Below are 13,311 nucleotides of genomic sequence, written 5' to 3'. Positions count from 1 at the left end.
TTGTGTATTTCTATGTTGTTGTGTTTCAGTGTTTCCCAAAAAAGGACAGTGTTTGATTGGCTGCCATGCAGCCAATTAGGCCGCACACAGGCTTCATGTGCGGCCTAGAGGGCAACTGATCATGTGCAACACCATACCTCTTACACCATGGTGTAAGAGGTGTCCTTTGGGAAACCGGGCCAACTTCTCTGCAAGTTAGTTAAAATAAGACTATGCAGGGAGGGTAATAAAGACTACATCACCCAAAAAACGTCACAAATGTCCTAGCCTACCCATAGATCATATCACCTCATATTCTCGCTTAAATCTCTCTTTTGTATTGTTCATTCTAGCTATTGGGAATTCAAAGGAGGTTGAACCTGTTTTGAGTTCTTGCTGCAATGATGAAACCTGTCTGTATTAATCATAACTGTGCTTTGGTGACATCCAGTGGTCAAAGTGTTTTTATCACTAATGAGACAACCAAGTCTGTTAAGGGCTGTTCTATCCATTCTCCAAGTTTTGCTAAAACAAATCCTACAAAGTACCAGAGCATTCCCATGGCAATATCATGAATGTGCTCTGGTACGGAAGCTGTGAGTGTGCCACGACCATACAAGTGCATTAGACACAAGCAGACCAGGAAACAATAGACCAGATGGATATTTTTAAGATGATATGAGCAACCAAAATTATCCCATGTAATACCACAATGAACAAAATCTGTTTCTTATTTTTCTGAGTTAATCATTCTTTCAACAAACACAGAAACCAAAGGAAAATGTATTATTTTATTTTGTACAATAACTCATTATTGTATAGTGTCTTTGCCTTCAGGTTTCTCATCTGATGCTTTAGGCTGGTCAGGCTGCATGATTGAGTCCTCATTCTTTGATGCTGGTATTTTTTTGTTCTTTCCCATTTGGGCAAGTTCCTTGGCTGAAGGTGGCCGGACTACACATACAGCAGCTTTGCCATCACGGATGACTTGTGGCTTGGAAACAAATCCCACCATCATCTCTATTTGTTGCACCATCTGCTCCAGAGTTGAGTCCTGTAGTTTCAAAGACACAAAAACTTGAGATTAGACTATTCTGAAGGCTGTTCAATTGTACAGCTTTGATGGTTTCAGTTATGCCTACTGCAACAAGATGGTGTTGCTCACTGAAAATAACAGATTTCCTCTTAAAAAGCACCTTTGCAAAGTATTTAGGATTTAGAGAGGTCTGGGACCACTCAGCCTAGTAAGTCTGGGATGTGTGTCTTTTAACTGTTTCTTAGCTTCTTTCTCATCTGGATGCAATGGATGGAATATGTCACTGGTAATTAATCACCACTGCTATGGAAAACTGCCTGACAGCGAAGCCATTTTCTTCATCTGATCAATACCTGACACCAATGTCTGTAAGTTATTTTCTCACCAATGATATTGCGGATTCTGAGCGTGCACGTCCCGACCGTAGGATGATTTTCACATGATTCTTCTTGTCCAGCCATGACTGGACTTGTTTCAGCTTGGTTATGAGGTCATGGGGGGCGATATCAGAAGAAAACGTGAGCTCTTTCACCGACAAAGGCCCTATGGATAAAGAGCATTTTCCGTTTCACCAATCTGGGAAACCATTTGGTACTTTGAGGCCTACATTGCAACACTTACACTACCCTATATTGCCGCACAGCCCTGTACGTTTGCATTTTACAACATCTGGAAGATCAGACTCTTCCTCACTGAGGAGTCTGCCAGTCCTAATACAAGCCTCAGCCATCTCCAGGCTCAACGATTACTTACTACAACTTATGTATGTATGTCTCCAGAGAGAGTTACTGTACTTTATCCTATATATTTGTTCTGGGAATGTCCCAGAGAAGGTTCCAGGAGGGAAAGTACACTACACACCTGCCTTTGCTTTCTGTTTCTCCCGCAACCTCAGCTGTTCTTCGTGGATCTGTTTGCCGCTCATCAGCTGGTAGACGGGGGGATCAGACTTATCACTGAGCAGCACCAGCTTGAGGCCCTGCTCATCCATGATCCTGATGACGTCCGCGCGGTGCATGGTGCCCAGGTTCTCACCCATCTCGCTGATCACCTGCAGCTGACGCTGTTGGATCTTACGTCCGACATTGTTGATGGTGACACGAGCCCGCGGGTCCTGCTTTTTCTTTTTATTCGCCGTGGCAACCTCATCTACAACATCCACTGTAGTGGAGAACAGAGACCATCGCCAAGAGGGTGCGATCACATTACGCCTCACGTTACATAATAGATATCTGGATGGTGCTCTCTGAGATCCAGAGCTGCTGCCAGCACACACCCCCCTCACAGCTTGGCACAGTACCCACCTCAGGCAGCCTGCAGACATAACCTAGACCAACAGAGACAATTATGTTGAAAAGTGCAAACATCACTTAAACATTATGCCAAACTAAAATACCACATTTATCAAAGTACTGTATCAAAATTCAAAAGCGTGGGATTGCCACAACAGTTTAAAGATTTCAACTTGGAATTGTAAATCCATTACTGTCTGTCAACCTCCACATTAGAGCTATGGACCAGAGCTACTCCAGTGGGCAAGTAACTATGGCGACCTATCAAATATACCCATACGTTTCAATGGATTGAATACAGGACCCCAATAGGGAAACAAGCACAGTGCTTTCTTATGTTAAATCCTGCCTCTTAGAATTGTATTTGTATTAAACTGTACTCTTCTGTGCTTTTTTGCAAACTGTTATTACAGTATTCAATGGGCTGTCTTGTTTACACAGTTAAAATAAACTCAAAATCCATATGATCACTCGATGAACCTCGACAAATGACAGAGTGACGTACAGTATCTGGCCAGAAGATAACGTGGACAATGGAAAATCAGCTTGCATAGAAATAATGTCTGAATTTTGGTTTTGAGTTTTTGTTCTTGGCTTTGTACAGTGTGTCGCGTTGTGGGCGGTGCATTGTACAGTACAGAGTACAGGTCAGGCATGTCATTCAATAAAGTCTCATGTAGTCTCTAGGCAAATGCACCGATTCTACGATTATAGTAGCCTATAGATTATACTATAAATGTTTATAACCGGGACGCCGTTATAAAATACGAGCGCTTACTGTTGTGGTAGGTCAAAGTCGTATGTCCATCATGCTCGTGTGTTGTTGTTCCCTTCTTCTTCTTCTTCTCTGAGTTTTTGGCAGATCGCAACCAACATAGAGGTGCATACCGCCACCTACTGTACAAGAGTATGTAACATCATAAATGTGACCAGTGCCTTCCTCACCATCGCTACACCCTTTGTAAGGATGGAGGAGGTCTTGCATGGTCGCAAGCGCGGAAAGTGCTGACCTTAACAACTTATCAAGTTGTTATCTTGGAGTACGATAGTTGCGGTCTTGATATTCTTCAGTTTTGGGAGCAAGTTAAGAATGATTAAATTGCAGGTTTAGAATTAGAATCTCAATACTGACCACGTTGATATTCAATAGTCGGACAGAGATTGTTTCTGGCGTGAATGCCTTATATATGGAGGGGATGACATCAGGTAAGTTAATCATTCTTAACTTGCTCCCAAAACTGAAGAATATCAAGACCGCAACTATCGTACTCCAAGATAACAACTTGATAAGTTGTTAAGGTCAGCACTTTCCGCGCTTGCGACCAAGACCTCCTCCATCCTTACAGAATAGTCGGACAGAGATTGTTTCTGGCGTGAATGCCTTATATATGGAGGGGATGACATCAGGTAAGAGTGACGTCAGGTAAGAGTGACGACATCCCTGACACCCTTTCCCTCTGTTCCAAGGATCCCTGACGTTCCCTTCTTCTTCTTCTTCTTCTTCTTCTTCTTCATATGGCAGACTAGCTTTGCTGCCCTCCACAGGTCACAATAGTTGATCATCTCTGTCTGTCTGTCTGTCTGTCTGTCTGTCTGTCTGTCTGTCTGTCTGTCTGTCTGTCTGTCTGTCTGTCTGTCTGTCTCAGTTTGTTGGTACTTTGCGCTCCTGCGTCATTCTTGATTACATCCATGTATGTTAGTGTGGGACGTCCTCGTGATTAATGCTATAGTCTCATTCTCCTGGCTGCTATGCTCACCCATGGTATTCCCTCATACAGGATCTTGTTGGTAACATGTACAGTTTGTACACTCTTTAATAATTATGTTTTTGTTAAGTACTGCACACAATATTCTGGTGTAGCACCTGTCAAGACTTCTGCAGGGTTGGCTTCAAGGTCCAACATTCACAGCAAACGGTACCTTAAAAGAACAGACTAATGTTACATAGAAAATGCTGCGTTTGTATAGAGGTGAGGTTGGAGTTCCGTACACTGGTCATGACATTCAGGGCCCTCATGCAAGTGTCTTCCTCACTTTCAGACCTTGCTCGGATGAGTTGACTGTGGCACACTCTACTAACTCCTGTGCTTGTTCCACGTTGTCGGAGAGAAGGCTGATTTCATCCACATAATCCAGGTCTGTCATAATCCACTACTGTGGGGTGGCGTCCCGACCTCCTTGTGTTGGAGTGAAGCCAAGATCCTGCTCTCGTCCACTGATGGCCTTCCTGAGCGCATAATGCAGGACCAGGACTATGATGAAGAGGAAGGGGGCTACGGTGCCCCTTACCCCAGCCAGGATGTCAAACTCTTCACTGTTGCCATCTGGGGTTACCACCTTTGCCCTTGTTCCTGCTGCAAATGTTCTCTATCGCCCGGAGTAAGTTGGGAGGGACACCGTATATACTCATATCAAGGATCTTCACCATCATATATGTGTGTATGTATGTGTATATATATATATATATATATATATATATATATATATATATATATATATATATATATCAGCGTCACGCTGGTGTCACTGTATGACAGTCAGTATCAAATTATAATGCTAGTGTGTGACACTAGCATTATTTTGCCTTCTGTATTCAGCTGCCTGTTAGTTTACATAATATGTAAACTAACAGTTTACATAATATGTAAACTAACATCACAGACAGCTCGGACTTTGCATATAGCTGACCACTGTGTGGCGCAAACAATAGCCATATTGTGTTCAATATGATCATTATGAAAATACGATATGTGACGGACATTTATACTGTACATCACTAGACAATTTTAGTTTGAATGAAGCACAACATTGAATGCATACTCTCAACTCCTATACTAAAATATGGGAGAGACTTCACATCATCGCAACGTGGCTCTGAACAGCTTGTTCATGGCCTGGATATCGATGTGTCTTCTCTGGATCGGCCCTGTTTGTGAGTAAATTATGTCAACACGTCCTATAACATAATGTGAATGTTGCTTTGTTCTTTTTTTCCACGTAGACTGTCTGTCATTTATGAATTTGTATAGCTACGAGTGACCAGAAAATTAAGAAAAATGGGAACAACTATTGCCATGAAATCAGAAACTGCTTGACTACAAATACAGCTATTTTGACTCTTGGTGAGACCATGACCTTTGTGAAAAGAGCTGCTGTGAATTCATCTGTTGGTGAGTTTAGAGTTTAGACTAATGTACATCTGTCCTTGAAAAACGTTTGATTATTCATAACTATGCCCTATGTTACGATTGTTTTTCAGCAATTCTGCAGAGACATTGCATAATTACGTTGACTCAAGACATATCTCTAAACAGTGAGTGTGACCTACTCCTCGCTCAGTTAGTGAAACATTCAAAACAGTCCCTTTTTCAACACATGGCTATTTAGGAAAACTAAACTGTGTTTGCCAAACAGAACATTGCAAGAAGAGTGGGAGAAGCTACGGGAAGCTAAAGCTGACTTCCTCTCTGCTCTACCTGTCAAAATGGCATGTGAAAAAAGACCTGTTTCTGTGTGTCCTCCTTGGGAATCACTGCAATACGAGCCTCATCCCAAAATACATTACAGGTGAAACTTAGATGAATAAATAAGAAAAAGAAACTATTTCCATTCTTAATAATAATTAAGCACTACATACACTGTAAAATCCTGAGAGTGTTAATTCAACTCTGGGAGTGAAAATATGGATACTATCAAGAGTTAATTTAACTCTTGGTAAGAGTGTACTGTAAGTTAGTAACTGGGACAACCTTTGCATATAGGTAAGCAGTCGTGATATGCAGATCAATTTGTCATTTCCTGTTACTGAGAAGTACAGTAGTGCTGTTGTTATTATCCTGTTGTATTTCAGAGTGCAGTTCCTCAAAAAGCTGTCCCTTCAATGAACCTGTATCGGGTATAGTATGAGTCCATTTGGTATCATTGTAGTGTAGTAGGATCATACTGTATATTCAGAATTCACCATTCATAGTTTCAAATAGACTGTTAATGTACTTAAGAAACATCACACTCTGACACTGACTTAAATATATTCATGCTGTTTGTAGATATGGATGGATACATATAGAATGCTAACATCTACCTATTTATGCTTTTATAGACAACTGCAGACTGACCTGTTTGAACACACATATAAAATGCAGTGAAACCATATATAACACAGAGTTCTGCAGTAGTAAAGGTATGTGTTCACCTGGCCAGCATGACCACTGAAACATGTCTCTCAGCTTTTTGGTTCCATTGCCACATACCAAGAATGAGACCACGCTGTTCATATTGTTTCACAAGTTCAAAGAAGAGATGGTTGAACTGAAGTCCTATTTAATGGCGTTTGCTATAGTTTTCTATGCCAGCTAAGAAGAAATTGGTCATTGTTACTATACATGTTACCAACACAACAGGAAACTGACTGACTAAATCAGTGTACTGTAGACAGCTATTAATGATTTTAGTGTTTCTGGATACTTGTACGTATACATCAAGGCCATGCTTTTGATACTATGAGGTGTTGAAAAATACCCCTTTGGGGAAACCCTGTTGTTCACTGGGGATAAAACCTGATGTCTCCTTGTTTTAGATTTGACTGAAAACAAATACTTTATTAACATAACTGAATCGAACAACAGCTGTTACAACTGTCATAACTCTGTAACAAGGCCGGAGGAAAAGATAGTGGTTCCACAACTTGTAGGAGACATCGACCCAAGCAGGGCTGTGTAAGTTATACCTTAAACTAAATTAAATCCAGTTAGTAGCACGTTGGTGTCTTACACACCAATAGCCTATAGTATTTAAGCCCTTCTGTCAGTCTAATATCTGTGTAACCCAACCAATTATTTATTCTGCATTATTATTTAGTATTTAAAATGGCTCAGACAACATTCAACTGTTCTCCACAGATACATCATGGAACGTATATCCTTACTGATCCCTGAGATGAATGGGTCTTCAGTCGAGGTGGTTATAGGGGAAGTCATGGGTACATTAGTGACCCAGGAAGATGATGTGGATTTTGAGGCCATCTCCTTTGGCTACACCTCCCCTAACTCTAGCTCAAATGTAGGTGGCATTACTTTGATAAAATAAATATTTTAATAATAGTAATTTAATCACGGTTCTGGGAGTATGCCTTTCTGGGTGCAATCTACAACATCTTTCCTGTTTCCTACAGATTATAGAGGGCAAAGATCTATTGCTTGACTATTCAACATCTGTTTCACTGTCAAAGGAAGCATTTGAGCAAGCATACAATGGTACCCAGGTACCATTTGCAGCTGTTTTCAGATTCATCAACATGGCTAAGGTAAAAAAAGAAGAAAAAAGGAATCTCCAAGTAGACACAAATAATTGTCCCATATGTGTTATTTATAATTATATTATTATATTATATTATATAACTATACTATGTTTTTTCAGGATGACTTAAACAGCAGTATTTTACACAATGAGACTATAGCGATTGAAATGGGAGTAGCTGTTTCTAATCTCACAGATAAAATACTCATCACTTTTCGACATGTCAAAGAGGTATGTCCAATTGTCAATATGAATTATTTTTGTATTATTACTATTTATAATAATATGAATATTAATTTACCTATCAATATCGGCATTTTTCTAGAAAGGCATCCCTTCATGTCGCTCATGGAATGGTGAAGGTATTGTGCTTATTTTACAACTGTACATTATGTAAGGATTTGCTTTTGTTTTTTACTTGGCTGCATGATCTGATATGACTATCAGATCTATTATTATGAACTCATGCTAAACCAACCAGTCCATTGTTGTTCATGTAAAACAATGTGTTTACTGTTGTAGGAAGCCTCCCAAACTGGACAGATGAAGGATGTCTGACCTTAATACACGGAGACAACATAAATTGCGAGTGCACACACTTGACATTCTTTGCTGTGCTAATGGTACACAACGCTTCCCATATGTTCTTTCTTTCTTTCTTTCTTTCTTTCTTTAGTATTGATGTAATTCACATTTTCAGGCATTAGCACCCTAAAGAACCCTTTTACAGGTGGTTTACTCTTTGTTGTTGAACAAATTTAAACTAATACAAAAGCAGAATACAACTAAATAAAACACCACATAGGCTATACACAGAGTCAATTAAAATGAATGCTGACTGATGGGAAAAACATGGACATTTGTACATGTTTCAGAATGACAGGGAACTTTTACTGCATGTTGTGGTATAGAGCAAAATTACTCTTGTATGACAAATTGACAATGTTGATTTTTTTGTTGCCCCTCTGCAGACAGTGCCCACCGTCTCCATCAATGACCTAAACTCTCTCACGTACATCACCTACGTTGGCTGTGGCCTGTCCGTGTTTTTCTTGGGAATATCCCTCTTCATGCACTTCACGAGGTGAGAAAAGAGAGAGAGAGAGAGAGAGGCTGTATTGATCTTTTAACCTGGCGTTCCTATTTTGGACATGTCATTAATAGCGAAAACCTTTCAAAACTATAAAAAACTAAATCGACTAAATAGATAGAATTGAGTTTCTAATTATTTTCAGAGTAGTCATTATTACTAGAAGATTTCTCTTTAAAATTACTAACAACCTATTTTTATTATTTTTAAATCATATTTGCAGTAATCTAATACATCTTGTGTGCAATTTGTAATTGTCTCCACCAGGCCGAAGGCATGTGGAGAGAGTATGTTATGCACTCCGTCCGTGTGTGTGTGTGCTTGTGTCCGTCCGAGGCTGACTTTTGAAAAACTCCTACAGATCTGTTCGATATTTCAGATTCCATCCTTGTTGGCTAACATTTGCTTTCAAAGTTTGCAGGATTGATCCGTTTTGAACAAAAAGCCTCAAATCATGAACGGAGCGTGCAATTTACGTGAAATCTTTCACAGACTTTCCTACTAGGCTAAGGAATATATCCCACCCTTTTCACATTGGCCTGTTATAGCGTTTTTTGGAACAAAATGCCTCAAATCATCCAATTGCCATCCAAGGCGTAAGAAGAAATGGCACCCTTTTCACATTGGCCTATTATAGCGCCACCAGGAAGCCACAACCTGACCTGCCCTGGTGGAGTGCCCCAAGGGGCACTTTTCTAGTTAATGTTATTTTGCACAAGGTACATAAGACTCTATGTAAAGTATGTGTAATCATGTAAACTAAAGTATAAAGGTCCATAGGAAGATGATGTTGAAGAAAAGCAGACTTTGTGTTGTGTGCCAGGGTAGCAAGGATGGCTGTCTGAAAATGCAAATGCCAATGCAAATGCAAATGCAAATGCAAATGTCTTGAGTAGATGTTTGTGCAAATTACTCATTCGAAATAATTGTAGCGATCTTACAGTACACAATATCCTAGACCTCACAGCTTGACCTTTCATTCTGAATATAAGACTTCATTTCCAGTAATCCTGGTCTCTAAACTGCCTCCCCCTGGCCAGCCGGGGCGCCTGATGGAGGGGAAAGGAACTGGTTGGAATAACATGTTCCTTCCACGCGCTACGTCCAACCAGGGAAACTCCCCCCTGTCAGGTGTAAAGGAGCAACTTGGACACTCAAGCATGAAGGAAGCATGAGTTAAGTCCGTTGCTCTCCCCAGGTTGGCGGAGGGTGTGTAGAGCCCAGGATCACATTAGATGATTGACACAGGGGTGAAAAATGGGTTACAAAATCGTGGGATAAATTAATTTCATCACATTTTTCACAGATGCCATGGCTCAAAGTTACAGCTAATCCTTTCTGCATAATTATTGTCCTGTGCAATCACCATTATTCATAATCATAATCATAATTTTGGCATTCAGAGCAACTTAGAAGACCAATTTTATAGTAGTCGCAAAGTTTTGTTTTTATTACCTTTATTACCTTTAGTCCACCCGACACTGAAACATGTCTTCATTACATCACCATCGATAACCAATTATACACTGGCATTGGTACATATATTCATCACGTCATATGCTCATATGTCTATATATATATATATATATATATATATATATATATATATATATATGTATATGTATGTAATTTCTGAGTTGATTATGTGGTATAATGTGCATGGTTACTCGGGTGGTTTGATGCGTATGTCCCTTTAATCCACCCGACACTGAAACATATCATTACGTCACCATCGTAAACCAATTATACCCTGGCATTGGTACATATCTTCATCACATCATGGGACATACGCTTCGTAGCATGACGGTAAACATACCTGCACGATCTGCTTCCGTATGTCCCGTGCCAGCATATGACATCATATCATAATGCTGCTAAGGGACATATCTTCATCATGTCATGGGACATACGCTTCGTAGCACCTGACTGATAACATTACTTGCACGCTCTGCTTGCGCAAGTAACAAGGGTCAGAGTCGAGGCCAAGATGTCATTCTACAGATAAGGAGGAAATGACCTGGCTTGAACAAAACCTGACCATGCACTGCTCCTTCTGGCCACGACTCTTCTGTCTCCTGGCTCTCAAGCCTTCTTCAGCCACAACTTGAAAACCCAAGTTCCTATAGCCCTCAAACCAAGCAAGGGTTCTGTTCAACCCCAAGGTGTCTGTATGTTGTCGGCCACTTGCTGTACTCATACTGATTATTGGATACTGAATGTTAATCACTACTCCTACTTTACATCTCTGTCATGATAGCCTTTATTCCTATATAATTTAACCCCACATAAAATAAAATATAACAATCTGTCTGACATTTTGTCCTGTCCTCCCAGGCGGGACAACAAGGCCAACAATATGGTCCTTATGCAACTCTTTTTGGCCATGTTACTGCTCAACATCACCTTCCTCACCAATAAAGGCGTGGCAGACCTAAAGAGTCATGTGGGCTGCGTGATAATGGCGGTCATTATGCACTACGCCCTGCTGGCAACATTCACCTGGTTTGCTGTGGAGGCCTTCCATTTGTGTCTGCAGCTCTACAAGGCTGGCAAGGTCACTATCAATCACTATGTGCTCAAAGTCTCCATTGCCGGTTGGGGTAAGTTGTGACAACCGTCTTGATCAAAGATCCATTTGAGGATGAAAAGCACATTAACCAATTTCACCTATACTGAATAATGACATGCTCAAAATAGTTGCTTAATTTGAGCATTAAAGTCATACTGACCCTGGTCCTTGTTAATAATAACGTTTTCTCTTTTCATAGTACTGCCGAGTATTGTTGTGACCACCATCTTCAGCCTGGGAAAATATGGTGAACAGGTCATCATCACCGAAGATAACACGCAGGTCACCATGTAACTACACGATAATTGTTTTCCTTTATTTTCTCTATTCTGTATTGTGTGATGAAATCTCACAATACAACACCGAGCAAGCACGGTCAGGACCTGGACGAATTAGTGACGTCTTGATTGTGGCCTGATCAAGTCAAACCAAGACTAGTCAGATCTGGCCCAGAATATCACCTGATTTCAACCAACATACATCCACTAAGACGGACGTCCCTGGATGAATCAGAGAGAGTCCGATCCGAGGCCAGATCCACTTAAGTCTCATATCATAACTAGTCAGATCTGGCCCAGAATAAGCTATAGTCTATTATTTCAACTGGTGAAGACGTCCTGAAAATGACGTAAAGATCATCCCATATGGGCTGTGATCTGGCCTAGTCCTGAACGTCACCGGAGTCACCGGAGGACGTCATCATAATTTAATTTCAACATTTGGCCTGCTGGGCAGGTATTGCATAACTGGGTGGGGGAACTGTAAATCCCAATAGCAACAGCTGTTTATTGCGTTTACCTGTTAAATTGTCTGCGGCTGTGACATGTCATGCATGTGGTGCGAAATAAGTTCATTTAATACACCTTTCCTTTCTGTACCGAGGTGCTGGATAACAGACAATGATGTCCAATTTGTCAACGTGGGCTACTACGCCGTCGTCTTCCTCTTCACTTTCACCACCTTTGTGGTGGTGCTTCGCTGGCTCTGTTACATCCAGAGCAGCCTCAGTGTGAAGACTGGTCAGATGGACAGAAGCAGGAAAGACATGTGGACCGTGTTGGGTCTGTGCTGCATGCTGGGCATCACATGGAGTTTTGCTTTCTTTGCTCACGGTGTCTTGCAAGTGCCCGCCTACTACATTTTCACAATTCTCAATTCTTTCCAAGGTATTCAGCTATTGTATGGTTATCAAGTTGCAACTATTTACACCCTCCACCACACACACACACACACACACACACACACACACACACACACACACACACACACACACACACACACACACACACACACACACACACACACACACACACACACACATACACAATTATTTTATTATTTATTCACAGATCCATTCATGATAACCAGGTACGCTATTAAAGGAAATCGTACAATATGAACTGCCACAGTATATAAAAATCACACCTGTGTGAACTGAGCGGTGCAACTATACATTTACGGACACAGAGACACACATACACGTATAGGGACACATAGGCTAGCTGCGTAATGGAGTGGAGGCACCGCTCAGCCTTCAGGAAGTACATGGTATAATGAAATAGCTCTCAAAGGGGGGTCCGACTACCTCCTTTGTTTTGGTAATATTTTTTCTAAATTTTTACAACACAAATGTGGTCATTCTAACTTCTATACATAGTGATCTTGTGCTGTATTGCCTTCCTGTGTGACTGACTGGTCTCGTTACTTGGCAGGCCTTTTCCTGTTTCTCTACTACTACACCAGGCAAAGAAGAGGAGATGACAATGACAATGAGAAACGTTCCTGCACGACCGTAACCATTCAAACCATTGTAGCCTATGAAAACCCCTACATTCATTAGTAAGGTAGTTGCTAAGCCAGTCAACAGAATGCAGTTTGACTGAATTGTAAACTGAAGTTGGGAAAGAAGTCCAAAGTGTAAGCTACTTGTTTGGCAGCTATTCCAACAAATTATATAGTCCTTACCCGTTGTATGGACTATTGCCACCCATAAATATATTTAATTGCTCTTCATTTTAACTTGTATAATATATTTGTGTGTTTTTTTTGT

At 40.7% G+C, this 13,311-nt stretch overlaps 2 protein-coding genes across 3 annotated transcripts; one reads left to right on the top strand and one right to left on the bottom strand.

The window, feature by feature from the left end:
• Positions 1-736: 736 nt before the first annotated feature.
• mtif3 (mitochondrial translational initiation factor 3) lies at positions 737-3,151 on the bottom strand. Of its 2 annotated transcripts, XM_080790397.1 has the most exons (4): positions 3,086-3,151; positions 1,877-2,342; positions 1,401-1,558; positions 737-1,033 (listed from the first exon to the last, which is right to left on the bottom strand). In XM_080790397.1, exons 2-4 carry the CDS (start codon positions 2,337-2,339, stop codon positions 791-793), a joined length of 864 nt encoding a protein of 287 aa, XP_080646523.1. In that variant the 5' UTR covers positions 2,340-2,342; positions 3,086-3,151; the 3' UTR covers positions 737-790. The 2 variants fall into 2 exon arrangements, with proteins under 2 accessions (XP_080646523.1, XP_080646524.1); XM_080790398.1 differs by lacking the exon at positions 1,401-1,558 and having other exon boundaries at positions 809-1,033.
• Positions 3,152-6,454: 3,303 nt separating this feature from the next.
• Positions 6,455-13,311, top strand: LOC308334219 (adhesion G-protein coupled receptor G2-like). The gene is made up of 12 exons (XM_080790857.1): positions 6,455-6,487; positions 6,884-7,022; positions 7,206-7,365; positions 7,478-7,609; positions 7,723-7,833; positions 7,928-7,964; positions 8,125-8,225; positions 8,574-8,686; positions 11,027-11,292; positions 11,461-11,551; positions 12,144-12,427; positions 12,974-13,311. Exons 3-12 carry the CDS (start codon positions 7,213-7,215, stop codon positions 13,099-13,101), a joined length of 1,416 nt encoding a protein of 471 aa, XP_080646983.1. The 5' UTR covers positions 6,455-6,487; positions 6,884-7,022; positions 7,206-7,212; the 3' UTR covers positions 13,102-13,311.

Source organism: Protomyctophum bolini (assembly GCF_963924005.1).
Source record: "Protomyctophum bolini genome assembly, chromosome: 19".
NCBI classification, from domain to species: domain Eukaryota; kingdom Metazoa; phylum Chordata; class Actinopteri; order Myctophiformes; family Myctophidae; genus Protomyctophum; species Protomyctophum bolini.
The sequence above is the reverse complement of the archived record's forward strand: the minus strand, read 5'-3'. Positions and strand labels throughout refer to the sequence as shown.